We start from the raw sequence: 24,712 nt of genomic DNA, 5'->3' as shown, positions 1-24,712 counted from the left end.
GAGCCGGAGATAGGGATGCGCGTCGCGAACTGAGACTGCTGTTGAACTTTATTAATATGATCAACTGTTCTGGCGACCGTGGTGCATGAGGCTATCCCTGCGTGTGGGTGAACGTTGGCTCCAGCGCACGAGGAGGAGCTAAGTCAAGGGTCGCTCTTTAGTGCGGAGACGCGAACGGGGGCGGGTAGGTATGGTCGAAACGGCTCAGGGTCCGACGGATTCAGAGGTAACCAGGAAATGTCGACGAGGAAACAAGCATCATAGGGAGTCTGCGTAGGGATCAAACGCAGTGCGAGGGAGACGACACTCTTTGGAGCATCTGCAGATGTGAGTGCGCCGAAGATATTTTTGTCTGTCCGGCACCTCTTTTGGCAGCAGCCTTCTTCCAGGGATAATGGAACGGCAGGGGTTGTAATTGGAAATTCGTACCCCGTACGCAGTACTCTCTAGTAAGTTGGTAGGAAAACGACCGCTTGGCCCACACGGATTAACTTAGTTGACGAGTCCCTGTTGGCCTGGTCAACCTGCGATATTTAACAATCTGATAGAGTGATGATGACGATGACAAGGTGTTTCTGGTGGTCGCTTTCTGGGCGGCAAAACCCGAGGACTAACTAATAACTAGTTAATATGGTTAAATGTGCCAAACTCTCGTACAACTCTGGCTGGCCGCCACAATGTGTTTGGCAGTTACTATTCCATCCAGGGGACGGGATAAACAGAGCTACAGTAGCAGCTCTGTAAACTTTGTTGTCGACTCTTGCGTAATTCTAGGCGGTGGACTCTGTGCGTGCAGCTCCACGTCATCCCCCGGGTCACGGTTTTTTAAGGCTCTGGATCACTCTACATACTCACATATTGTTGCTGTACCTTGCCGGAAAACCACGTTGTTTCAAGACAACTGCATTTATATTACTCTGTATTCTGTACTCTATATACTCTGTACATACCAAGGAATTAACTATGGAGTCCAAGAGCCCAGAGAATCCGACCCCAACTCCCAGGGATGGGTGTGAAGGACCTCCTTAAGAGCAGGAGTAGCAAGAAACAAATAATTTCCTGAATGCGTGCTGGAGGTGGCCGCTCTTTGCCGTCTATGCTCCCCATATGCGATGCGCCAAGGATCTGAGAAATGCGGGAATTGTCCACTGTTCGCGATTGGAGCACGCTGGAGGAGAGGCGGCCGGCGGCGTCGTGGTGGTGGCTGCAAGGCTGGGGGAACAAAACGGTCCCGGCCGGCGTCTAAATCACGTGATCGGCGAGGGATGCAGGCTGGCGGGCGCGGAGTGCCGGGGGGGGGGGGGGGGGAATGGTTGGAAGACGACGACGACGACGACGACGACGACGCCGCGACGGTGAGCATTGTTGCGGAGCCCGGACTCCCGATGACCGCCTGGAAGCCTGCACTACAATGTCTGTCACGGTGAGTATCGCATTTAACAAGTTTAGCTCACCCAAGAAGTGGCATCAGTTGACATCTAACTGCATCTGTACCAGCTCCATACCACCCATGGCGACCTCAAGGTAGAGATATTCTGTGAAGCTGTCCCCAGGACCGCCGAGGTATGTTCCCATTTACATTTAATCCGTCGCGTTCACAACTCCCTCTCCAGTGGCTTTACTTGTGTTATTTTACTCTATTTGCTTGACTCTAAAAGCTAACCCACAAGCCAGAATTTCCTAGCCCTCTGTGCCTCAGGCGCCTACAACGACACCCCCTTCCACCGCCTAATCCCCTCTTTTATGATCCAAGGCGGCGACATATCTCTCTCCCTGCCCTCCACCGATTCCGAATTACTCCCCGAACGACCTTCGTTGCCATTCGAAATCCCCAAGGGCGGAGCATCAATTCACCACCCAGAGCCCCTCGAGCAAGAAATCCACCTTCCGTCCCTCCGACACAATGCCCGTGGAATCCTCAGCATGGCGAGCAAAGCCGTTAAAAAGAGCACAACGGGTTCGGAGACAAAGCACATCAACGGCAGTCAGTTTTTCATCACATTTGCCCCCGCGTCTCATCTTGATGGGAAGAGTACTGTCTTTGGGAAGGTTCTAGGTCTAGGTTCCAAGGAAAAAGGGGAGGAGCACGATACATTGACGAAGTTGGAAAACGCGAAGGTGAAGATTGATAAGAAAGGGAGGGTCGTACAGCCGGGTGACTTTGGGAAGAACCAGAAGAAAGAAAAAGCAGAAGCGGAGCAGGATGCGGAATGGGAGCGAATTGGGATTGAAAGGGTGACAATCCATGCAAATCCGTTTGCGGAATGAGCGGCCAGCGGTTCTTGAAAAATATAATTGGGCCCCCGGTGACCCTGGATTGAAATATTCCAGTGTTTCTTTGGTCATTTTGGACGGAAACCCGGTTGACAGCCAGCGAATATCCGTACAAAAGGTTGCTCCTTGCATCCTCCCTTCGGGAAGACACGATCTTGATCTGGACATGACGCTCTCTGCCGAGCCGTTGAGTTTCGCCTGGACCGCTCCTTCGTCTCGGGTTGGGAGCGAAGACCGGATCAATTCTCGTATCCGCCGTCAGGTCAACCAAGAAAATTATGCCTGGGGCTTTCAAAAACAAAACACCCTTTCTCATGCCAGACTGATCAAAGATCAGTTCTCAAAGGCCTGGCTTCTTTAAAATTTGTCCGAATAACACGCATTCTGTGGATAGCTAATTTATCAAGCTGGATGAATTTGTACATTTACATCTGGCCAATTCTATCTGATTAGAGCGTATAAACTATGCCAAGCAGGGTGCAATAAAATAATAATCATCTTTCGTTCTATCCCAGAACGCAATGAGCAAAAGGATAATGCCACCTTTTCGGGATTCTAGCTTCAGATTTTGTATCGCGTTAAAAAAAAAAAAATGGGTCATTCCAGTTCATTAATACACATCACAAAGGAGAGAGGGAACCCAAGACAGTGTCTACACACGAGATCATGATGCTTCATCCTTTTCATTGTCCTCTTCATAGCCCTCGGTTTTCATATCTTTCAATCCAAGTTCATCTTCTTCCTCGTCTGTCCGAGTGTAGTCTTTAATATGCAACTGAGGGTCGGGATCCGGTGCATGGAGGTTCTGGACGTAACTGTTTGCAAGAGGATCTTCAAGTAAAATCTTGAATTTAAGTTCTCCCTTAATAGCGGCATCAAGCCTGCTGAAAAATCGTTCCCAGGTTGATCGCTCCTCAGCAGCCATCGAGTCACCCGGAGCCAGGTCTTCATCGCCAATCTCAAAGATCTGACCATGAAGCTGATCGCGGACTTGGGTTAAAAGGCCCTCAACGGTAGTAAACCGACCACCAAGGGTGCCCGGCTGCACGGAAAGGTCGAGCTCTTCGCTTGCAACGGCACAGGTATCTGACTTAAGGATATCGCGAGAGAGATCTTTAATGCCCTCAACTTGGAGGGTAATGCGTCTGCCTTTCTCTGGAACAGCCCCACCTGTCTTTACTTCATTTGTTCGATAACCACAATGATCGCATACCGTACTCCAAATGAATACTTCCTTAAAATGGGGAATATCCACCTTCTGCATATTTACCGAGCATACTTTCGTGCAGCCAGGACACTCGGCGGGAAGACTGTACACCTTTCCGTCTATGATATCGAGATCATTCGGATCACCCGCAGAAACCCTCATGTTTCCTGTTTCTTCCCCTCCTCCAATACCCAATTCTTCATTCTGCTCACGAGTCCGGCGGTAATCCTTCCGTTGGTATTTGTTCCCTTCATCATGGGGTGCAGGTGCGATCCAGGAGTTGCCTGATGGGTCATCAAGTGAGATGGTGAAAGGAAATGATTCACGATGAACCATTTTCTTCAACTTTTGAATAACGGTTTCCAAGGACTGGTAGAGTTCCGGGTCAGCGATCTTTCTCGCAGGCTGATCGCTTTCAAGCTGCTCGAGAATCTTCGATAATATTCCTTCAACATTGGTGAGTTGGCCATCGCCCTTGGGCATTTCTATTCCCAAAGTCTCCAAACGAAAGACTGCCGAATCACTTTTGATAACTTGCCTCTCGAAATCTCTGGGGGACTCGACTTCTAGAGTGTACCGCGAACCTTGTTCTTGGATCTGGCCGGCAGCCTTGATTGAATTATTCTTAAAAAAACAGTGAGGGCACTCAAATGACTCTAACAGGACGTCTCGGAAAAAGGGGATGCGAAGTAGGAGGATTTTGGTCACACCCTAGAACCCGGTGAATATCAGCCTCAAAGGACCAAATGGCCAGGGAAACTTTCGCGACTTACATTCTTATGGCAATTCATACATAAACTTTCCAATTGCATGGGCCCGACATCGTCTTCATTTTCCTCCTCTCCTTCTTCGTTTCCAGATTTGTTCACGGACGTTTCTTCTAATTCAGCGGACAGATGCTGCGTAGAATCTTCCTGGAGCCCTGCGGATGTTTTCGCGACGGCTGCGCTTTCGCTATCTGCCATGATTCTGATCTCTAAGGCTAAGTGAAGGCGCTATCAAATGCGCGGTTGTCTTTGGGGGGAATATTGCTTGGAAGGGAAAGATAATAACCAATGGAGATGAGGGTTCTTAGAGAATAACCCTTAAAATGCCCACGGCAACTGACAGGTCCAGGTTGTTTCCTTTTCTCAATAAGTGTCGCGGTGCTTTTTCTTCGGCCAAAAAAAAAAGTTCAGTTTGGAGAAACATTCCAATTCTTTCTGGGATGCTCCCCGCACTAGCACATATTAAGTTTAGCCTTATCGTCAGGCCCCGCACTAAAACATTTTTGGACTGAAACTGGACAAACATTTTTCCGTGCTATTTTGGGAAAATAGGGCTTAGGGCTGTAAAAAGTCGAGCAGATCAAGGGATGTCGACGGCGAGGGCTGCGAGGTCTGTTTGCTCGCTGCGAGAGCTGCTAAGAGGCCTTGTTGTTTGCGAGCCTTGGCTCTCTTCTTACTGCTCGCATTATCCGAACTGCTTTTCATCTTAGCGGAGCTAAGCGTAGCAGCAACATTGGGCTCCCGGGCCGATGTCTCGGTCTGGCTTGTAGGTTGTAATGAATTAAGTGCTGAGCTATCAGCCGCGATTCTGCCCCCTGGCCGGTTCGGTTTCGCTTTTTTAAACGGCTGGACAGTTTGGCGATGGCAGCGCAGGCAGTTGTAGACAGCACATGATTCCTTGTCGTTTGTGGGTGACATCCTTCCACGCCTTGCGCCTTTTGGAGCCCTGGCACGGGTAGAAACTGTGCAAGTTATAGCTGGAAGACGAATACTCCCACATGATGGACAGTATTCTCTTTTCTGACTGAAAGATATTGGCTTTGACAGCTCATAGAGGACACAGTTGTGAGCTGCCAAAAGATGGGCAGATGTTGATGGGCTGTCAGACGCCAGCATCAGAGCTGACTTCTTTAAAAATTCCAGTCGTGCAGTCATATGGCTCATGGTAGGTAGTGATGGACTGTCCGCTAAAAGTAGAGGTAGGTAGGAATTAGCACTGGAAGAAGTGTACTCCGTAGAAAGGAGAGAGATGTATGTAGGGAAGACAGTGTGAGTTTGATATGGTCAGTTGAGAAGGGGGAGACGGCCGATCAAGTGAGAAACATCGAAACCACCAACGGAGCTTCCCGCGCTCTAATCCTCACTTTATCGCTCACAACATGCTCAGGGTTGTTCATTCGTGTGCAAATCTCTTTGATCAACTTTTCTTCAAGTATCATCCTTGCATCTATTTAAACTACCCATCCTCTCTGGTTTTAACCTTCCGAAAATATTGTCGTTCGTCGTCACCAACCTACTTGACGCGCCACAACAGAAAATCCTTGCATCAGTCGTCGTCACTTTGTCGACAAACCACTATGGCATCTGATCTGCCAACACAAAAGTGCTTTCGCCTTGCTGTGGAAGGATGCGTGAGTGTTCCTTTTGCTACCCTCAGCCTGCTTTTTCTTGTTGCGACGCTTGTTCATATCACTGGAGCAGCACATCAACTACAGTAAAACTGACCTGCTTAGGGACATGGAAAACTACATGAGATCTATGACTCAGTAAAGAAATCGGCTGAGGCCAAGGGTTGGGATGGTGTGGATTTGGTTATTATTGGGGGTGATTTTCAAGTGAGACCACGTCTATGTCAAGTGCTCTATCCCCTGCTGTTGCCCTGACTAACATTTATCTACAGGCTGTCAGAAACTCCAATGACATGGCTTGCATGGCTGTTCCAGCAAAATATAAGAAAATTGGTGATTTTCATGAGTACTATAGCGGTGCTCGAGTCGCACCTTATCTGACTATCTTCGTGGGAGGCAATCACGAAGCAAGCAATCATCTTTTCGAGCTATATTATGGAGGTTGGGTCGCACCCAATATTTATTACCTTGGCGCCGCAAATGTCATTCGATGCGGACCCTTGAGAATTGCCGGGATGTCGGGAATCTGGAAAGGCTATGACTATCGCCGCCAGCATTTTGAAAGGTTGCCATATGGCGATGACGCATTACGTTCTATCTATCATGTTAGGGAGATCGACGTCCGCAAGCTACTCCAAGTTCGCACACAAGTTGACATCGGAATTAGTCACGATTGGCCGCAGGCTATTGAATGGACTGGTGATGTCGATGATCTATTCCGCAGAAAGCCTCATTTTGTCAAAGATGCAGAGTCTGGAAAGCTTGGAAGTCCCGCAGTGCGATATGTTCTTGACCGCTTGCGACCAGCTCATTGGTTTTCTGCACACTTGCATGTGAAATACACTTCCACCCTGGAGCATAAGGCCTATTCTCCTCCTAGAGCAGTCAATGCTCACAACATTGACACAAAATCACAGCAGTCGCGCATGAAAGATCCCGCCAAAGATCCAGAACCTGAGGAAGTTATGGTGAAGCCAATGCAAGCGTGCGTCACAAGACCTGAGATGATGACTCCAGGCGCCGCAGCATACTCTGACAGGCGACCTGTTACTTATAACACTCAGCTTCAGAGCAGTGAACAGGACCGTATAAATGCCTGGAGAGGATTTTATGAGGTGGCCTCAAAAAGGGAAGCTGAAGAAAATGCTGAATATTTGAAAGCTGCCGATGAGTTTAGACGTCGTGTCGATGCTGGGGAAATCGAAAAACCTAAGTCCAATATTGACTATCAGGTGACCTGGAAGAAAGTTGTTACTGATGATGGCCTCTCGCGAGAAGTTTCAGACGTTGTGAGAACCAAAGCTGAGGATGAAATTAACCAAGTTCAGAAAGAGACTGCCCCTTCTCCTGTAAAAAATGCAGACGAAATAGACCTTGAGATGGAATCTGCATCAGAAACGGCTGAGACACCAAACGAAGCTCTTGATGCCTCTATCACAAAGCAAAACCTTTCCACCCAATTGGAAACTACAGCCTCCATGCCCATGCCACCTGCACAATTTGATGGAGTCTCAGATGAACTTCGTGAACAACTGCCAGCCAGTTTTCAAAAACGTGACAAAACACAGGACAAGGCCATAGCTGAGGAAGAGCTTCCAGAAGGTATTACAAACAAGGCAACCCAATTTTTGGCCCTGGACAAATGTGAGCCGCACAGAAAATTCCTGGAGCTGCTCGAGATATTTCCTGTGTCTGAAAGCGACCACACTGATGAACAACGTCCATACCAACTTGAATATGATAAAGAATGGCTTGCGATCACACGTGTTTTTGCTGAGGGATTCGTGGTAGGGAAGAAGTCACAGGTTCCCATTGACAAAGGGAGCGCATTTTATAAACCAAAAATCATTGATGCTGAGGCCTGGGTTGAAGAAAATATTGTCAAGGAAGGCAAGATGGTTGTTCCACACAACTTCACCATCACAGCACCTGTCTATGAACCCTCTGTTCCTGTCACCACTCCTGAGCAGCCGTTCGAGTACTTGAATCCCCAGACCACTCGATTCTGCGAAATGCTAGGCATCGCAAATCCATTTGAGCAATCTGAAGAAGAGCGCGCTGAACAAGAAGCAGCTATCAGACAGGCCAACGATCGCCGAAAATCGGAGTCGGCTCATTCCGGTCGTCGGGCAGGCTTTCGAGGAGGTCGTGGCGGCGGCTGGGGACGTGGAAACGGTGGGTACGGCGGCCGAGGCGGTTGGCAAGGAGGTCGCGGAAGAGGACGCGGTGGGCCGTAAATCGTTACCTAACCACCTCCCTCCTCTCACAAAATCACTTCGCTTCGACATCGAATTTGATTTCAAGGCGCAATTTATAGGTTACGGATTTTTTACTTCTCAGCAGAGCTTGCATTTTACTGGCCGTTCGGGGTGAACGGTGTTGAGGCGAGATTGCTGAACATGAAAATTAGGGCTGAAAGTCATTGATTTCGCTCCGTGCTGAGCATCTTAGATACTTTAGATTGGCATTTCTCTAAGCCAGAGTGATGAAATTGCGCCATTCCTCATAGGTAAAACCCTGGGACGGGAGTTAGAAAAAGGGACTGGAAGATGACATGTTATCAAATGGATGTTTCCCCCCAAAAAATGTGGTATTCCAAGGGGTAATTAACTAGTGGTTAGTGGTAGATATATGAAATTTAAGATATTATCCTTTTGAACATAATTTTAACGAAGCCATTGGTATTATGAAGGTAGCCAATTCTTTGCTGCACAAAAGCACAGTTACTCCCTTTGATATTTTCACTTATTTATTCTAGCCTACTCAATCTCCTCAATTCTGGGATGTTCTCCTGTTCTCCCATATTTTTCTGTACTGGACAAAGGGTGGATATCTAACCCTGCCAGCCGATCCCCCAATTCAAACCTGGGCTGTTCCATCAGGCTCTGCTGAGTGCGAATTCCCCAAAGTAGCGACTTTTCGAGCCAGGCCTCCAAACTCTCGATTAGAGCTCGTAAATGACCACGTACAGTCGTATCAGTCTCTCTGCTTTCGACGAAGTTCAGCGCGCGGAGGATATCGGGAACATTGCCGATTGTAGTACATTCGGATCCGGATTGGTGACTGGCGGGATATATCGAGGATGATGTTGCAGTTACCGATAGGCCGAAGCCGAGATCCTTCCCCGACTCTCTAGCTTCATCAAGGGCTTTAATCAAGTCAAGCAGCAATATTACCGCCGCACGTCGTAGAATTGCGCTTCCTTCATCGGATTCAAGGGTGAGAGTGGATACCGCGAGATCTATTGAGGAAGATGCTAATGCTGGACCTAGACCGGCTAGGTTTGTCTGGATCGCAGATGCGAGGATTGATATCGCGGAAGCACGGGCACGTAGATCATCTGGGGCAGTATCTGTCGTAGCCCCAGCCTCCCATGCGTGGATAATTTTGCTAGAATAGGCTTCTTTAACTGGATCTTCCGTTTCAGAATCCACATCTTCGTTAATTTGGTTCATAAGCTTCGTGATATTTTCATTCAATTCTTCACTGTTTTTCGCCGGTGGGCTCTTCTTTATGCCTTTTCCCCGTTGATCCTTCGCTTTGAGCTTAATTCCCCTCCTGCTGGCCACCTCGATCATGACGTCTCCGAGGACCCTGGCAGCATCTCCTACTAATGCCCCCCCTAGATTTTGAATTGTTCTGAGGAGTGCTTCGCCGATTTTGAGTCGCTGGTCGAGGGTCGACTCCTCGCTGCGATCAGCATAACGCTCGGCGAGGGTTTTTATCACAGTACGTGGGTGCTTGGACGCCAGGGATCCGATGAGTTTGATCACATTGAGATAAAGAAACTCGTCGGTAGCAGCAGACTCATCGCTAGCTGTTAATACGGAAAGAAGAAGCGTGAGAGTTGCAGGAATATCCAGGACGGGAGACGCTTTGTCAATTAGGTGAGATAGCGTTGAGAGACCTTCGGCTTGAACAGGGGCCAACGGGGAAGAGATATTATTTATCGCCTGGCGGTGGCTTTCAAGATCAGAGATGCCAGGAAACGTAAGTGTTGGTTTTGTCTGGCGTTGATCGGGGTCGGAAAGGGTGATTTCGAGGAGCATAGAAGATGTGGTTGCGGGTTGTACAAGGGCGGATGGGAGGCGTGGTAGAAGATAATCTATGTCGGACTTCAAGTTTCTAAGAATCAGGGATATTGAATCCGATACTTGAAAGTCGGGCGAAGCGAGGATTGTCGAGAGGAGACTGAATGCCGGTGATAGAGATTCGGAAACTCCGGTGATATTGGAGTCCGGATCGCTACCCACAGCTGATTCTGCCTTTACAATACTCCCAAGTGCCTGGAGAGATATGCTCTCACTGCCTTGAGCGTTTGTCCTGAGCGTGCTAGCGCGATTCTTTTCACTTTCGATTAGCTGTCTTATAAGTTCCAGAACTTTGATAGGATGGCGAGATAGAGATTCCTTGAACTGATCCAAGAGCTTCTCCGCAATTTTCGCGCTGACCAGTTTTCGTAACTCGGGCTGCAATTTGTCTTGTTCCCTGTGTGGCTGAGGACAACCTCCATCCTCACCCATTGATTCACTAAACAGCCATTGTCGGCTTACATGAAGGAAGACATCGCCCACAAATTCTTCTTTTTGTGGATCTGCAGCTAACAGCTGTAGAAAACTATCGACACGTCCATCTAGATTTTGGATTATCGAGAGGATATTAGGCCCACACGGCTCACGATTTTCACGTTTCCGAATCGAAACACCACCTTCTTCGCCGGCCCCATAGACCCAGGCTTCTGGGCCATCCCAAAGAATGTTATCCGCAAGCTTGACCAGCCTCGTAATGCTAGCGGATACGCTAAAAAACATTTGTAGTAAAGTGCTCACCTTCTCTTCTAGTGAGCGCTTCTGGTGCTCTTTGGCGTAGCATTGTAATCCCCACAGAGGCAACAAGGCTGGGTTGACTAATCGTTTGAGAAGGCCGGGACTTGGATGTAATGTCGCCAAGGCGGTCAGTCTTTCTAATGCTAACAGTAGCTTGAACTCAGGAACAATGATGATGCCGTCAAAATCCCCGGTCTTTATCTCTGGATCAGCAGAGCCATCCAGGGAGAATGGTCTCATCCAAGTTGTAACAGGCTGAGAGATTTTGCCATGGAAAGTGTCAAGGATGGGCTGGACGAAAATGATAAAGCCAATGGCCCCAGGAGAGCCATATGCTCGTTTTCCAAGAATGCCATTCCCGATTACATAAGAGGACGTTTTCTTCATATCAGGGTCTTCTCCATCAAGTAGAGCTAGCAGTTTGGGTGCAACGTTGCTAAAATATTCCTCAGGGTTGCTGCCTTGCGGTACTAATGATAGCAACCGGGAGGACTGCATGATTGCCTGGACCGTAATCGGTGGCCCTCCAGAGGAAGGGTCTTTGGTGGTTTGACCCAGTGTTGGTGCAAATTGAGAAGCAAGAAATAAAATTATTTGAAACACACCATCTTTTCGCAATGGTATTTGGGAAAGCTGTGAAGAGATGCAGGCCTTAAACCAAGGTGCTGTACTTTCTTGGAGCAGAGATGATAGCACCGGCAACAGCGATGGCGTGGAACATCTACGATGGCATTAAACACCTGGCCTGCAAAATTGGGAGATAACCATACTTGTCAATGATATCATTCAACAATCTCTTGTATGAATCGATTTTATGTGACGGTAGATCTTTCGAGTTGAAAGCTAATTCGGCAGTCCCACAAATTAAGTCAGGCAAAATCCGTCCAAGGATAATAGGTTGGATTGACGGGCGCGCATCTCGGAGAATATGACTCAAGGATCCTATAATACAGTCTAAAATGCGAGTATCCTGTGGTGTTGAATCACTTGCTTTTGTTGCATTCTTTGCTATGACACCGGCGGGAAGGACGGAAATGACACGCTTCTCTAGCGGGATGCCAACTCCACTGGACAAAGAAGGATATATACCCTCAAACGAAAGGAGGTCAAGCAGGGCATGGAGAGCCCGGCGTCGTTTCGCATCCTCTAGAGCCTGGTCTTGCTGTTTCCCTAGCACCCGCTTAGCGGGGACTGGGTCGGTTGATTCTGCCACAAAAGCATCGTGGATGCTACTGAGTAAAGCCAGTGTTCGCTGTACAACGCGAGATCTTGGCGCATCATCATGACAATAATCGGTGGGCAGTGTTCGATTCAAAATATCGATGAGAGGATCGCCTCGAGAATTCTGTATCCGCTCTTAGAAGTCTGTTAGCTCCCATCTGGCTCAACTCAAATGGGCCAAAGGTCCCATGCCTTTGTTTAGAACTGGATGGAGGAATTCATTCGCGGCATCAAACGCATCTCTTAACTGCCTCGTATCCTCCATTTGGCTGCTCAATGAACCGCGCTGTTCTCCCCCTAGCCCGTGGAGTAAGATGCGGTGCTGAATAGTTGAAGGCCTGGTGAAAGTTTAGACGTCTTTCTTCTTTAGGATTAGCGGAATCTTGCACCTGGTGACGTCACGCGTAACTGCTGGTCGCACTAGCCCAAATCGGGACTGCGCGCTTCTTTGCTGACGATCCCCAACTTCGACGCTCTGGGTCGTGCCTTGGACATCAACATGTCGCACCAACGCAGTCCCCAAAAGACGGATATATTGTCCTTATTCACGGAATCTGCGCAGAAGGACCTTTTGCTTCGTGTTGCCTTTGTCTAAAGCCAAATTTTCTGTCATGGTCTTCAATTCGACAGCATTCTTCCCTCTCCACTCCCGGTAGTACCTCCTGGTGCTCCCTATATGCAGTTCAACCTCCCCACAGTTCTCCAATGGCCGTTGCATTTGTGAAATGCCCCTCGCGCGAGGACCATTCTAGCTCGGATATGAAATTCCACGCTATTTCGGTTTCGGGGTACACGGAAATTGGAACTTAACCCTAAGGATCTTCGTCGGGTGCCTCTTCGACCCTCTTCTTGAGTGGTCGGGCACAAGTCTCGTGGTAACAGCTATCAGCTCTTTGATTAGCCGATTCTATTTGTCTCTCCGAGTAGGGTGGGTGAAAAAAGAGATGATTCCCAGAGCCTCACGCGAGGCACCAAAAGACGGTTTACTATGCGTCCATTAAATTCCGAACGGAATACGCGTCGGTTTTCCTAAGCTGGGTAATATGCTTGGATCAACAAAAGGATATCCAGCTCGGTGCGTGCAGTTATGGAAGAAAATGGGAGATGGTGGGTGAAACGGGATGGGCCCCCTAATCTGAAGGTCGCCTTTGGGAGCCAACTGTGCCCGGTGGTTTTTGAAATTTGCTGGTCGTCGCTGGAAATCAGCCAAGAAATCACTCGTGCTATTCATCTACAAGTGGACACTGCCCAAGAACGTGAACAAATGCTCTTTAAAAGAGTAGCCTACAATCGCCCATTTAACATGTTCCGCTGGTGCATTCTGTACACTTTTGCCGGAATCGGTTCTGTGCTGTATCGACGCATACAACTAGAATCGTAGCAAGGTGTGGGACATCACTGGCGTTACTTTGGGTCTCTCGAAGTGGTAGTCATCTGGAATTGCCCTCGGGAATACATGGCTTGTTTTCTGTTCCGGATGGGTGATTCTCCATGACCAGTGATAGTGCGGGGATTTTTTTGACTGTGCTGGAGTGGGTTTGAGGATATCGACGAACCAACGATTTCTGCTTTCCGTGGCTGGCTGTCCCATGCCCGATTCGAGCCTCCAGACGAGATCTTCTCTGACGGACCCCCACCATCCATCCCAGCTTCCTCGACAAGCCTATTTAACGGCCAGCTCGCTCACTGGATTTTACGTCGAGTCAACAACCATAGACGTACAACTCTTCCCAGAGTATCCGGATCCGCCACGTTAGTCGCCTTATCGCAAGTCAAGCCTGCGAATTGAAGTGAACGCCGACTTGATAGATGTTTGTGAACGGTTTTCCGTTCAGAAATATCTCCTTCCCTCCGGGGAAGAAGGAAGCGGTTTTTTGAGGATGTTGTTTGTCCGTTTTCACACTGCCCTCCGTTTTTAGGAGAGGAAACAAAAACTAGTCTCTGAGGATACTGCATCACACACAGCGGGTTATTCCCAGTTAGTGGGGCTTGAGGTTGTCGAGTGTTGAGTTGAATTCGTTTGATGGCATTTCCATCTCTTGGATGGTTTTGGTATATATCGGTGAAGCAAGAGGGTTGAATTCTGCATGATACCTGGGTAAATGCGACGGTCACCATCTCTCGGGATGTTTGGATGACATGGCTCGCTAGGGCACCTCGGCTGCCATGCCTTCCTGTGATTTTGTCAACGATCATGGTTAGACGTTCCCAGTTGCCCCGTTGCCGGTCGACTTCTCAAAGTTTTGGTCATTGTGAAGGAATTTTGTTTCCAGTTACCTTCTTGACTTCAATCTTCCTTGTCTCATTCTTATCTGGTACGTCTACGAATGGCCCATCGGGCGCCCACCGTTTCTTCTGAGTGTGAAAATTGGGGAATATGGGAAATCCGGAGAGACATGTATTAGGTCGGGACCTCTCTTGAGTGAGGCTCAAAGTTTCGGCTTGTCTGACCCAGTGCTTGCCCTTCTCTTATGCTCTTCCCCTTTGCTCTTAGAAGAAGGCCCAAGTAGGCGAACGCCATTGGAATGAACTGAAGTGTCGAAGAGAAGTTAGCGCTTAAAAACCATTGTTCCGCCGTTTGACGAGAACGTCGATGGGTGCCGGGTATTCTGGAGAGCGAAATAGCATGATAATTGGCCGTCACAGTGGATTTTGGCAATGCAGAGGTGCCTCTGCCGTTCCTTTCGAGGAACGGCCAATTTTTTTTTTTATAAGTGCCCTCCCATCCACCATCTTCTTCCCCCTGTGGAACTAACTAGCTACCGGTGTAGACAGAGCCTGCAGCCCAGCTCTTCTTTGGCACACTGCGGCAACCTTTGCTGGACGGCGGCTCAAATTGCCCTGAATGGCGACTGCCTGAGTCTCGATCGCGACTTCTCTCCACAATGTCACTTTCTCAGTCCCGGGAAAGAGCGACTTTGCTGACTTGCCTTCACAGGCGGTTCGCAGTTTCCGTACCATGGCGCACTCCTTCCTCCAGGGTTTACCCAGTGCTGTGTTTACTCTTTTCCTGCACCGGCCGAAGAAATCCCTTCTGCTGCTTTCGTCTCCCGCTCAACTTCGATTTACTTCTTCCTGGCGAGAGAGTGGCACGCTTCAACAAGCTCGTCTGGTGGCTGTTGTCATGATGTTTTGGAAATATTTTTTTCCGTCTATTATCGTTACGGTAGTAGGACCTACGATAGAGGTTAATGCAAAGCCAACTGCACCCGGTACGAAATTACCGTCGTATCGAGAGTTTCCGGGCTTCGCTTCACAGCATTTCCCTGGTCAGATACCCGATCCTGGCTTCGCTGCTCGAAAACAGTTGGAGTATCAGAAACGCGGCATCAACCGTTGTGGCCCTGATTTCGGCCCATGCCAAGAAGGGGCTTGCTGCTCACTGCATGGTATTTTCGTTCACGACGTATTCTGCCAGGATTGTGGGCTAATTAGGATTCAGGTTATTGTGGCAATGGTCCAGAATATTGCGGGGCTCCGGATTGCCTGTTCGACTTTGGGAGTGGTTGTGATGCTTTGAAATGGCCGGAAGGCGAAGATACTTCCCCTGTTTCTCGCCCACACGTCGGAGAAGTGCCTTACAGCTTTATTCCGATTTATCAGTGTGTCAATCCAAACACAGTTGCTCTGACTTACGATGACGGCCCAAACATCTATACGAGCGATCTTTTGGACATTCTTGACTCTTATGATGCAAAGGCTACATTCTTCGTCTCTGCTTTTAACTCTGGTAAAGGCAGTATCGACGACCCAAATTACCCATGGGCCGATATCCTTCGTCGAATGTATAACAACGGCCATCAAATCGCCAGCCATACATGGTCGCATCAGAATCTGGATACCATGTCCAGGGAATTACGTCGTCATCAAATGATAAAGACTGAGATGGTGCTTCGCAATGTTCTCGGTGCATTTCCCACCTATATGCGCCCACCTTACTCCGCATGTTCGGTCCAGTCAGGCTGCTTGGCGGATATGGATGATTTGGGATATCATGTTGCTTACTTTAACGTGGACACGGACGACTACAATAATGCTTCGCCACACCAAATCCAACGCTCCAAGGATTTGTTTGACCATGCTATGGCAATGCATGAGGTAACCGGCCGCCCTATGCTCGTCATTGCTCATGATGTTCATGAACAAACGGTCTACAATTTGACTATTCATATGCTCCGTCGTCTATACGAAGCTGATTACCAGGCTGTTACCCTTGGCGAATGTTTAGGGGACCCTCCAACCAACTGGTACCGCTTCATGAATGAGTCTGCTGCTTTATATCCCGGCAAAACAAATCCAGACACTTACAGGCGGCCCGGAGAGAAGCCCATCTCGAATGATGGCACCTGTGGAAATGAATACACCTGCAGCGGCTCCAAGTTTGGTAAATGTTGCAGTGCGCATGGTTTCTGTGGTAATGCCTCGGATCATTGTGAATTGGGATGCCAAGAATCGGCTGGAGAGTGTCGCGCGCAATTGGGAAGCATCGACATTCTTAAAAAGAAGAAACACAAGCATAAGCATAAGCACAAGCACAAGCACAAGAATAAGGATAAGGACAAGCACTCATGTAATTACGACGAGGATATGGACTGCGAGGAGGATTATGATCGCGACTGGGAACATGACTACGAGGAAAGCTATGAAGATGACGAAGATGGGATGGAAGATGAATATGACGATTACGACGGCGGCGATGATGGTGATGAAGAGGATGGGGATTGAGATCCATGAGATGCTTTTCTCGATTTGAATGAGGTCCACCAAACTTATGAATGGTCTCTGGTAGGCCGCGACGGGGGTTGATTGCAGCATCTAGTTTTGTATTAAAGTTATCCCATTTTTACCACCACCCGGCTTCATGAAATATGCTTTAGGAGTATTTCGCTGTTTTCGAGCTTTACTGGTGAAACAAAGCATTAACCATAGCTTGGTCTTGAATACCGCTCGAAACAAGCAATGATATGGCCCCTATAGACTTATGATAAAAGAGATCCATCGTAAATTCTATTGCAATGGCGTCGACACTCGCTACGATGCATACATCAGTATATGATAACAGCAGCTGCGAGAAGCGCGAACCGAGAATCATTGATGTAGGTGGGACTAAATATAATACAAAGGTTGGGATGTGCATTAAAATGTCTCCATGGCATAGTCAGGGATAAGAGGATCATTGGGTAGGCGGTGAATTGAATGAAACATGACAGCTGTGCGTTTGTGGGTATATAGCTTGGTAATAATACATCGTAATAATCATAATAACAAGGCATTTCATCATAAAATACGACATATAATTTGGCGTCGGTTGGTGATCATTTCGCATAGTTTAGAAGCATAGCGGAGTGTTATTTGCGAATAACTTTTAGGAGCGGCGCGATTTTCGCTTTGCGACTTAGACCCACACGATAGGGCACCTTTTTGTTTACTGCAATGGGGCTATGTTTGTCTGGGCCCCTTTCGACGGGCTTCTTTGGCGTAGCTGATGGCTGTTGTTCGGGTTTGTTGTCGACGTTGGGGTTATCCCGGAAAGCTGGGGGATCGGGATGGGGCTCTGGCTCTTTTGAGGCTATATTTATATCTTCGCCATCGATGGGCTCGTCGAGCATAGGTGGTGGGCTGAGTTGGGGTTGCATTTGGGGAGGGTCGGTGTCGTGAAGAGCGGGCTGCTCTGGGACGAGACCGTCGATACACACTTCATCTTGGTTTACCTCTTCACGAGAGCAGGTTTTAAGATTTGGCACTTCGATGGCGATGTTACCATCGAGGTTTTTCTTCGGCTTTCTACCTCGCTTTTTAGGGGCGGGGACGGGTGTTTGGCTATGATTCGCTTCGGAATGCTGGGTCGTTGAGGACTCGGCTGGAATTTCTGTGCAAGTGTCCTTGGTCCGAATAGCGTCTTCAGGTTTATCTTTCCCTTTTTTCGACGGGTCGAGGTACACCTTTTCCTCCGGCAAGGAGGCAAGAGGCCTCTCATCTACCCAAATGACATCATCTTCTACATCATGGTCAGATACCTTTTTGACTATAGCAGATGTAGTCTTTCCTCTTTTCAGCTTCTTTTTCTTAGATGTCTTGCGCTCGGGTTTTGAACCTTCCATGGGCATAGGCGCATTCGGCCGTATCGAGAATTGAACCTCTGTATTGGCTGGATGTCCCGCCGTGCTTGTGTTCATGGCAATAGTCAAACATTGAGGGTCTCTTTGTTCTAGACACTCTCGATCCTCTTCGGTGCTTTGTTCAACGATTTTGGATAGACTATGCGGACACTCTCCAGACCATTCACCATGTGAGCTCATCATTACTTCCTGAGTGATATGAGACATGCCAAACTCATCTTCGATGGTCTTTTTGGAGCGTGATCTGGAGGGTCTTGGCTTATACATTTCCATTGGCATGCCTCCAAAATCATCGGAACCTAGCTCTTCTCGCTCACTCGCTACATCGTCTTCCGATCGAGGCTGGGGCCTTAAACTGCGTAGACAAGACCTATCCACAGCGATTTGAACAGAAATAGGCAACGACAGCTCATCAATGCTATTTGCAGGTGACGTGGGTGGTTGCGCTTCGCAGTTCGTCATAGTTCGGCGAGCCCGTGACAAAGTCGTTGATGACATCGGCTCAGTGTCATGGGGAGAATCGGTGGGAATAGGGACGGATTTGGAGCGGCCCGGAATGTTTTTAGGAGACTGGGCACATATGGTAGGCGGTTTTATTGGGTTACCTATGTCATAGTCGAGAGGAGTCGTGTCACAAACGGATTCCTGAACAGGGTCCATTATAATATTATGCTGCAACATCCCGTTGTTTGGAGTAGAGGAGACAGAATGGGTGGGAATGAGTTCCGTATGAAAACGACCATCATCGTGGGTTGAACAGTCTGTAAGGCGGCGATGGTGTCTAGGACCCCCATTGTGGTAATCATGGCTGTCAACGGCCGTCGAAGACTTTCTCCGCTTGGCTTTCCTATTTTCAGGATCGCTTAAGTCTTGTATTTCTTCCAATACCCCAATTGTCCTGCCTCTCTTTATGCTTCCTCCTGAAGAGGGCATGCGATTGTCCGTCGTCCCATCAGGACATCCAGGGGCATCGTCCTCACGCGCAACTTGAAGGTTCTCTCCACAATCTATCCATAAATAGAGGGTGTCAATGAACAGCACAATGAAAAACGACTTGAACAAACTGACCCACCATCTACTTGTTCCCTGTCTCGATCGTCCAGCTCACAATTGCTCCGAGAGTTCACATCCAAGTCCACTTGGCCAGGATGAATGGAAGCCTGTTTGTGATTCACCATTAAATCGGGCCCTAAGCTACTGCCCTCTTTCACGATTGGATATGAGGGCGTTTGACCAGGAAAACGCGGACTGGTGTTCCCGTCGTGATTCATGACCGACGCGTCCGCGCATTGTCGCGGTTCTTGGAACAAATCAAAGGTTGTAGGATCCGCGAGCTCATCGTCGGACTCGTCTGAGTCTTGGATGACTCGGTGCGCAGACATTATGGTGCGCGTGACGGTGATGGACTGAGAACAGGAGCCGTCATAGGAGGCTGGGCTAACCAGCTGGTCGCGGGGTACGGCGATGTGTATCAAGCTTCAGGGTGCTGTGAGCTTTGTGCTGGGAACCTTCTATAGTTTAAATGCTCTTCAATCACTCACTCACTAACTAACTAACTAGTCCTGGAGCAGTTCTGGAGGCGAAGGTTGACCAAGTGGGCTGGGATTGCCAAGTCCGTTAAAGGTACGGAGTACGGAGTACCGAATAATCCCGTTAAATACACTAACAGGTTGTACTTATGGGATACTACCTAGCTGGCTATGTTGCCACTGCCCAAGGCTTCCAATTCAACTGTCTACTCTGTAGAAACAGTTGCAATCGAGTTCGAACTTCAGCAGCATGTTGATGACAGCCTGATTGGCGCTATAACTACATGTACGGAGTATGTTTGTGATCCGTCATTAACCAGCACCCGTCGCAGTGAGGAACAGGGTTGCGACAAACACAACGTACCTTGAGGCTTGAAGCATCAAGCTGAAACGCTCTGAGAGTGCATTCGTTCAGAATCATGATTGGCATCTGGTTTCATTGCCGGTTGTGGAATTCAATCACAGTTCTGCGAGCCGAATTATCTGCTCAAGATAATTGACTCTGGTTTGGCTAGTGACCCTCTGTGTGGCTGCTCACATATCATCTGTTTAACGTACCTGGACGACGGAGTCGCCCTTTGTTCGTTCGACATTCACTGCACAACTACTTTGAGTTGCCGGTTGTGATAGACAGCAACTTATCCAGCTTCAAGATCCTCGCAGTCTGCTTCGGTGCTAGTTTGATGACCGCTCACTGGTATCTGAGCTATGATGCCCCTGCTTGATATGGAGTATGCTTCTATAAAACGTATTATCGTCATAGAATCTCCTTGCTGCACTGAGCCGAAATGAGACTCCGCTTTTTTCTCTTTTCAATTATTCCAGCTTCCAGTCATATCTACGGAGTACATAATACCGATATCAACTTCTCCAACAGCATTACAACAATGGTCTCAAACGCAACCATATTGTTTTGCATAGCTACCTAGCAATGGGTTCAGCCTGCGTACTGCGCACTATGCAAACATTATTCAGTCTTCCCGCTCTCCTCGGCTGCAAATGCATGACCGCCACTAGTCTCAATGAGACTGTGACAGCGAGGTGTTGCTCCGAGGCGAAAGGAGCCTATGACGATGATGCGAAGGCCGTAAGGAATCCCAGTCGAATTTTCCGGCAGCAGACTCAAGCTGGCATGCACTTTCCCATATTCCTGGCGCTGATGATGTTATAATACCCCGCGAACACTATTGCAGAAAAAACGAGCCGCTTTGCAACGCGCTGTAGAGCAGAATTGCAGTGCTCAGATTGCAAGCAAAATTGCCCTCCTCCGTCATGTGAGAAGTGCAAATTGATTGAATTAGCCAAATGGGCGTTTTCCGCTTGGAAGTCATCAATCCGTATTAACTCGGGCATTCTTTTTACGGTGGCTGTTAACCTGTTCATACATATAAATTCACGGACGCAATATTCTGGAACGTTATCTCGGGTAATTTATTTAATTTTGCCCTTAGACAAAAGAATGCAGACATAGACCTTCCACCCACAGTGCTTTTCTAGAGAGCTTTGGGAGTACTGCATATCGGAGTGACGCGGTCTTATGATGGTGCGCGTGAAGATGTGCAGGCTATGTTCCAAAATGAAGGCAAAAAAAAGCACAGCTTTGAAATCGATACATTTGTTCTAAGCGGCTGAACGACGATCGTTCAAGAATTGTTTGTGATCCAAATCCAACCGTATTTTACGGTACGATGCAACGGCGTATCATCCGTACGGATTTCAATTCATAATATCATCTCAATAGGTAAAAGCAAGTCCTCGTGACGTAAATTATTCGAGATTGCCTGGCTTCATAACTCCCCGACCAAAAAATTCGCTAATAAGCCCAAATCTATCCCTGCTCCGCTGCAGCTCCGCTTGGAACAGCTCATGCTGATCCGCTGCTTTAAGCTGACGTTCTCTGATAGCTTTGATCGTGGCGTTTTGCGGTGCACATATAGGGCATTGCAAGTCCTCCTCATCTGTGTTTAAACAGCGTTGATGAAATGAGTGTTTGCAGAGGAAGTGAACGGTTGGTAGGTCCAGATTGCCACCGCAAGATGAGCAGCGACGGGCCTGGAAAACGGTGGGCTTTGAGGCTAATTCGGAGATTTCTTTGCGCTTGGTTTCAGTTTCGGTAGTGTAGCTGGTGATCAGCCGGCGGTTCTAAAAGGTCAAATTAAATACGATGAAATTTGGCAAGGAGTGAAAAGGACATGGTCGGGAAACAAACATTTGAAATCTCTTTCCTATCCCGTTCTATATTGTCGCTGAGATACTTCTTGATCATGCCCATTGTCACCACTGCGTTGTTGCTGAGAGTCTGAATAACCTGAAGCGGCGACATCAAACCGTCTTGATCGATTCGTTTCAGAACAACCTCAAGTTCATCTCCAGCTTCTTCTAGAGCCTTGGAGCTTGAGGAAAAGTACGCCAGCGCATCTATATAGAGTTGAGGCTCTTCAGGGCCATATTTCTTCAGGGCTTTGATTACCCCAGCAGTATCCTTGGCTGTGACATACGATCGCAAGATATCCGATCGTAAGCCTTGTTTCTCTCTTACAAGAGTCGTTCCTTCTTGGAAGCCGGATAAATCTGACAGCAAAAGAACGTTTGATGTGGAAACAGGAATCTGCCGAGGAAATTAGTCCCAGATTCATCCCTTTAAGCCAGGGCATAGCATTGGATCACTTACGTCTCTACCCTGAATCAGTAGTTTCGCTTTTGCCTCCCACTCTTGCTTCTCGGAGGGGTCTTTCTTACGACTTGCAGTGTCCAGATACATTTCGAACAGGGTGGTGTATAAATCAATTTTATCGTCTTCCTTTAAATCGTTTTGATCGATTAGAGCCTCCAGGAAAACAACAAACTCCTGAGGATGGTCAACGAATGACGAAAATGCAGTTCTTGGCTTTGGCACGTCATATTCAATCGGTTCCTCCACTTCAGTCGCAATTTGTGGTTCGCTTATGGCAGACTTTGCATTCGCAGGTTTGGATGGGTTAAGATATGGCAGGGGAATAAGGGAGGCCAGGTTTTGCAGGCCGCCCGTACTCTGAGATTTTTCATCTTTGGCTGTTTCTTCCTCTTTCATTCGCCTGGGCCTGTAGTTTCCCGTATAATAATCAATGAATATCTTAGTCGTAGGCTGCGGGCAGTGCTCCAGCAGGACTCGCGCATATTTCATGAGATTCGGGTACGCCTATTTAATGTTAGCATGACACCAAAAGGTAATCGAGCGGACTTCATACCAGTGTTGGCTCAAGACTCCAAATGAATTGCAACGCTTCAGAATACTTCTTCGAGTCTTCAATAAGGATATCAACCACCATATCATTTTCTCCATGCATTGTTGCTAAATACGTGGCTTGCTCAAAATAGCCACCCTGCCTGCACATTGCAATTGCAGTCTCCAAGTCGAATTTCAGTTCGCCGGGGGCTTTGATAAAAGAATCGAGCTTGGTCGTATCCTTTAGCTTCGCATAACAGTTCAATAATAGCGTTGTGTGATCGGCTGTTGCTTTTTCATGGTCATGAAGCTCTTCGAGGTATTCAATAAGATTATGGATTCGTTGCGTATCAAGGAACTACGAGACATGTTAATAGGGCATGATGGTGAGGCCTAAGCGCTGGGTTGGAATTTACCTTGCGTATCACTTGGGATGGCTCAGTATTATCTATCGAACGGAGGTACTGTTGCATTGCTGTGTCATAATCGCCTTTCTGATAGAGGTAATCTCCATATCTGCGGAAGATAATATTTTGCTGAAGCGCATCAACGCCAGCTTTTTGAGCAAGATTTATGGCTAAGATGTAGAGGTTTCTCTGGTATAAGATTTCGAGCTTCTGCTGTAATGTCTTCTCACGGTACCTATACGCCTGCGTGCAATGTTAGACCAAACTGTCTGATAAGGGCGGACGTCCATACCTTTCCATCCACTGTCACAAGAAATAGATCTCCCCATTCTTGAAAGACAGTTTTGACCTTTGAGGATATGGATTCGGAATGCGCGACAAACTTCAAGTCTGGCTCTAGAAGGGTGAAAGTGGATGTATTAAAGATTTCATCCACCTGGCTGCTTCCAAACCTTCGTAGGGTATCGGATCTGGCCGCCGGCACCCGTGGTGGGCAAACCAAAGCGATATAATCCTTGAACACGTCAATCGACGTCTTTGGACTATCAAATGCAAAGCTGGGCCCACGGCCGTTCGCCCTATAAGTGTATATCGCGTCTTCTCTTGCGACTAGAACGTCCCCCGTATCCTTATCGAACACCATGCACCCAACACCGCAGCCAAGGTCTTCCAGCGTGCGCGCGGGCTGGCCGTCGCCTTTCCCACTAATAATGAGAGTAAGGATGCGCCCTGTGGTGGCAATAAACAGCGTCGTGGTAGCTCCCCGCTGGACCTCCAGGCCGGTAATCGGCTCCTCAGATTCAAAGACCGTCCTCTGCTCCGCGCCCCGATCATGAATCAGGTCCCCCCTCATAAGTGTCACTGAGCCATTCGCAAACCCCACCGCGACTTGCCACAGGTCGTCCAACACAACAAACGCCGAAACGGGGAACTGTCTCTTCTTATTCTGGACTAACTTGGTCGATCGACATCGCGGACCGCCGGTCTTCTTGTCTTCCTCGTTTAACGCCCATACTTTCAGGATTGGCTCGCTCGATAAGTCTTCGCTAAGTGTGACAAGGTATGACGTCGAGGCAACTTGTTTCATGTGAGTGATTGAGCCTGTATCGTAGGCCTTGAAGGACCGGAAGACCTTGAAGGTGTTGGAGAGGATGTGGACGAATCCATCGGTAGTGCCGAGGAAGAGGTTATCGGATCCTGTGCATATGCAACTAATATCGGTCTGTTTGACGGTTAGCATTCATCTGTGCCGGTCAATCCGTGCGTCTTCCACGCGCGGGGGGAGGAGGGTGAATGGTACTGACGCCCAAGACGGACGGTCCATCGCCATCGGGAACCTGGACCTCCGAAACTTCGAAGAAGTTGAAGGTTTTCCACTATTCAAAATATGTTAACGTTGAAAAAGAGTCTAGAGAAAGAGGGCTTACCGAAGTCAAAGCCATATCCTAGCTAGCGCCATCGGTTCTCGAGGTCGTTGAAAAGAAGTGGTTGTCGGCTTCTTATCTAGCCACCTGTCTCTGGAGATGACA

At 48.3% G+C, this 24,712-nt stretch overlaps 8 protein-coding genes across 9 annotated transcripts; 3 read left to right on the top strand and 5 right to left on the bottom strand.

Annotated features, from left to right (window-relative positions):
- Positions 1 to 1,411: 1,411 nt before the first annotated feature.
- CYP10 (Peptidyl-prolyl cis-trans isomerase cyp10) lies at positions 1,412 to 2,595 on the top strand (the record flags this gene model as incomplete). The annotated part of the gene is made up of 3 exons (XM_003069096.2): positions 1,412 to 1,423; positions 1,498 to 1,563; positions 1,675 to 2,595. 3 exons carry the CDS (start codon positions 1,412 to 1,414, stop codon positions 2,266 to 2,268), a joined length of 672 nt encoding a protein of 223 aa, XP_003069142.2. The 3' UTR covers positions 2,269 to 2,595.
- ZPR1 (nucleolar zinc-finger protein) lies at positions 1,673 to 4,952 on the bottom strand. Its single transcript, XM_003069095.2, has 2 exons — positions 4,255 to 4,952; positions 1,673 to 4,192 (listed from the first exon to the last, which is right to left on the bottom strand). The coding sequence occupies exons 1-2, from the start codon at positions 4,444 to 4,446 to the stop codon at positions 2,939 to 2,941; spliced, it is 1,446 nt and encodes a 481-aa protein (XP_003069141.1). The 5' UTR covers positions 4,447 to 4,952; the 3' UTR covers positions 1,673 to 2,938.
- Positions 4,804 to 5,412, bottom strand: D8B26_002622 (uncharacterized protein; the record flags this gene model as incomplete). Its single annotated transcript, XM_066123897.1, has 1 exon — positions 4,804 to 5,412. One exon carries the CDS (start codon positions 5,410 to 5,412, stop codon positions 4,804 to 4,806), a length of 609 nt encoding a protein of 202 aa, XP_065979972.1.
- A 413-nt stretch (positions 5,413 to 5,825) lies between these two features.
- D8B26_002621 (uncharacterized protein) lies at positions 5,826 to 8,113 on the top strand (the record flags this gene model as incomplete). Its single annotated transcript, XM_003069094.2, has 3 exons — positions 5,826 to 5,879; positions 5,982 to 6,083; positions 6,149 to 8,113. 3 exons carry the CDS (start codon positions 5,826 to 5,828, stop codon positions 8,111 to 8,113), a joined length of 2,121 nt encoding a protein of 706 aa, XP_003069140.2.
- Positions 8,114 to 8,635: 522 nt separating this feature from the next.
- D8B26_002620 (uncharacterized protein) lies at positions 8,636 to 12,188 on the bottom strand (the record flags this gene model as incomplete). The annotated part of the gene is made up of 3 exons (XM_003069093.2): positions 8,636 to 11,423; positions 11,473 to 12,058; positions 12,116 to 12,188. The coding sequence occupies 3 exons, from the start codon at positions 12,186 to 12,188 to the stop codon at positions 8,636 to 8,638; spliced, it is 3,447 nt and encodes a 1,148-aa protein (XP_003069139.1).
- A 2,497-nt stretch (positions 12,189 to 14,685) lies between these two features.
- D8B26_002619 (uncharacterized protein) lies at positions 14,686 to 16,784 on the top strand. Its single transcript, XM_003069092.2, has 2 exons — positions 14,686 to 15,312; positions 15,366 to 16,784. Exons 1-2 carry the CDS (start codon positions 14,883 to 14,885, stop codon positions 16,646 to 16,648), a joined length of 1,713 nt encoding a protein of 570 aa, XP_003069138.1. The 5' UTR covers positions 14,686 to 14,882; the 3' UTR covers positions 16,649 to 16,784.
- A 486-nt stretch (positions 16,785 to 17,270) lies between these two features.
- D8B26_002618 (uncharacterized protein) lies at positions 17,271 to 19,329 on the bottom strand. Of its 2 annotated transcripts, none has more exons than XM_066123896.1 (2): positions 19,111 to 19,329; positions 17,271 to 19,049 (listed from the first exon to the last, which is right to left on the bottom strand). In XM_066123896.1, the coding sequence occupies exons 1-2, from the start codon at positions 19,115 to 19,117 to the stop codon at positions 17,272 to 17,274; spliced, it is 1,785 nt and encodes a 594-aa protein (XP_065979971.1). In that variant the 5' UTR covers positions 19,118 to 19,329; the 3' UTR covers position 17,271. The 2 variants fall into 2 exon arrangements, with proteins under 2 accessions (XP_065979971.1, XP_003069137.2); XM_003069091.2 differs by having other exon boundaries at positions 19,115 to 19,329.
- Positions 19,330 to 21,258: 1,929 nt separating this feature from the next.
- Positions 21,259 to 24,674, bottom strand: D8B26_002617 (uncharacterized protein). Its single transcript, XM_003069090.2, has 8 exons — positions 24,611 to 24,674; positions 24,488 to 24,559; positions 23,476 to 24,405; positions 23,193 to 23,426; positions 22,799 to 23,134; positions 22,243 to 22,749; positions 21,781 to 22,179; positions 21,259 to 21,713 (listed from the first exon to the last, which is right to left on the bottom strand). Exons 1-8 carry the CDS (start codon positions 24,623 to 24,625, stop codon positions 21,339 to 21,341), a joined length of 2,868 nt encoding a protein of 955 aa, XP_003069136.1. The 5' UTR covers positions 24,626 to 24,674; the 3' UTR covers positions 21,259 to 21,338.
- Positions 24,675 to 24,712: the final 38 nt, after the last annotated feature.

This window comes from Coccidioides posadasii, chromosome 2 (assembly GCF_018416015.2).
Source record: "Coccidioides posadasii str. Silveira chromosome 2, complete sequence".
Lineage (NCBI taxonomy): Eukaryota > Fungi > Ascomycota > Eurotiomycetes > Onygenales > Onygenaceae > Coccidioides > Coccidioides posadasii.
Note: the sequence above shows the minus strand (reverse complement) of the source record. Positions and strands in the feature narration are given on the sequence as shown.

Bases quoted from the DNA above. Each gene is read 5' to 3' on its own strand.
- D8B26_002619 (XM_003069092.2), top strand. From the start codon at position 14,883: ATGGCGCACTCCTTCCTCCAGGGTTTACCCAGTGCTGTGTTTACTCTT. The intron at 15,313-15,365 runs GTATTTTCGTTC...ATTAGGATTCAG, and splicing joins GGCTTGCTGCTCACTGCATG to GTTATTGTGGCAATGGTCCA.
- ZPR1 (XM_003069095.2), bottom strand. From the start codon at position 4,446: ATGGCAGATAGCGAAAGCGCAGCCGTCGCGAAAACATCCGCAGGGCTC. The intron at 4,193-4,254 runs GTAAGTCGCGAA...ACCGGGTTCTAG, and splicing joins GTATGAATTGCCATAAGAAT to GGTGTGACCAAAATCCTCCT.
- D8B26_002618 (XM_003069091.2), bottom strand. From the start codon at position 19,313: ATGAATCACGACGGGAACACCAGTCCGCGTTTTCCTGGTCAAACGCCC. The intron at 19,050-19,114 runs GTGGGTCAGTTT...ATTTATGGATAG, and splicing joins AGACAGGGAACAAGTAGATG to ATTGTGGAGAGAACCTTCAA.
- D8B26_002617 (XM_003069090.2), bottom strand. The intron at 22,750-22,798 runs GTATGAAGTCCG...AACATTAAATAG, and splicing joins GGAGTCTTGAGCCAACACTG to GCGTACCCGAATCTCATGAA. The intron at 22,180-22,242 runs GTAAGTGATCCA...TTTCCTCGGCAG, and splicing joins TACTGATTCAGGGTAGAGAC to ATTCCTGTTTCCACATCAAA.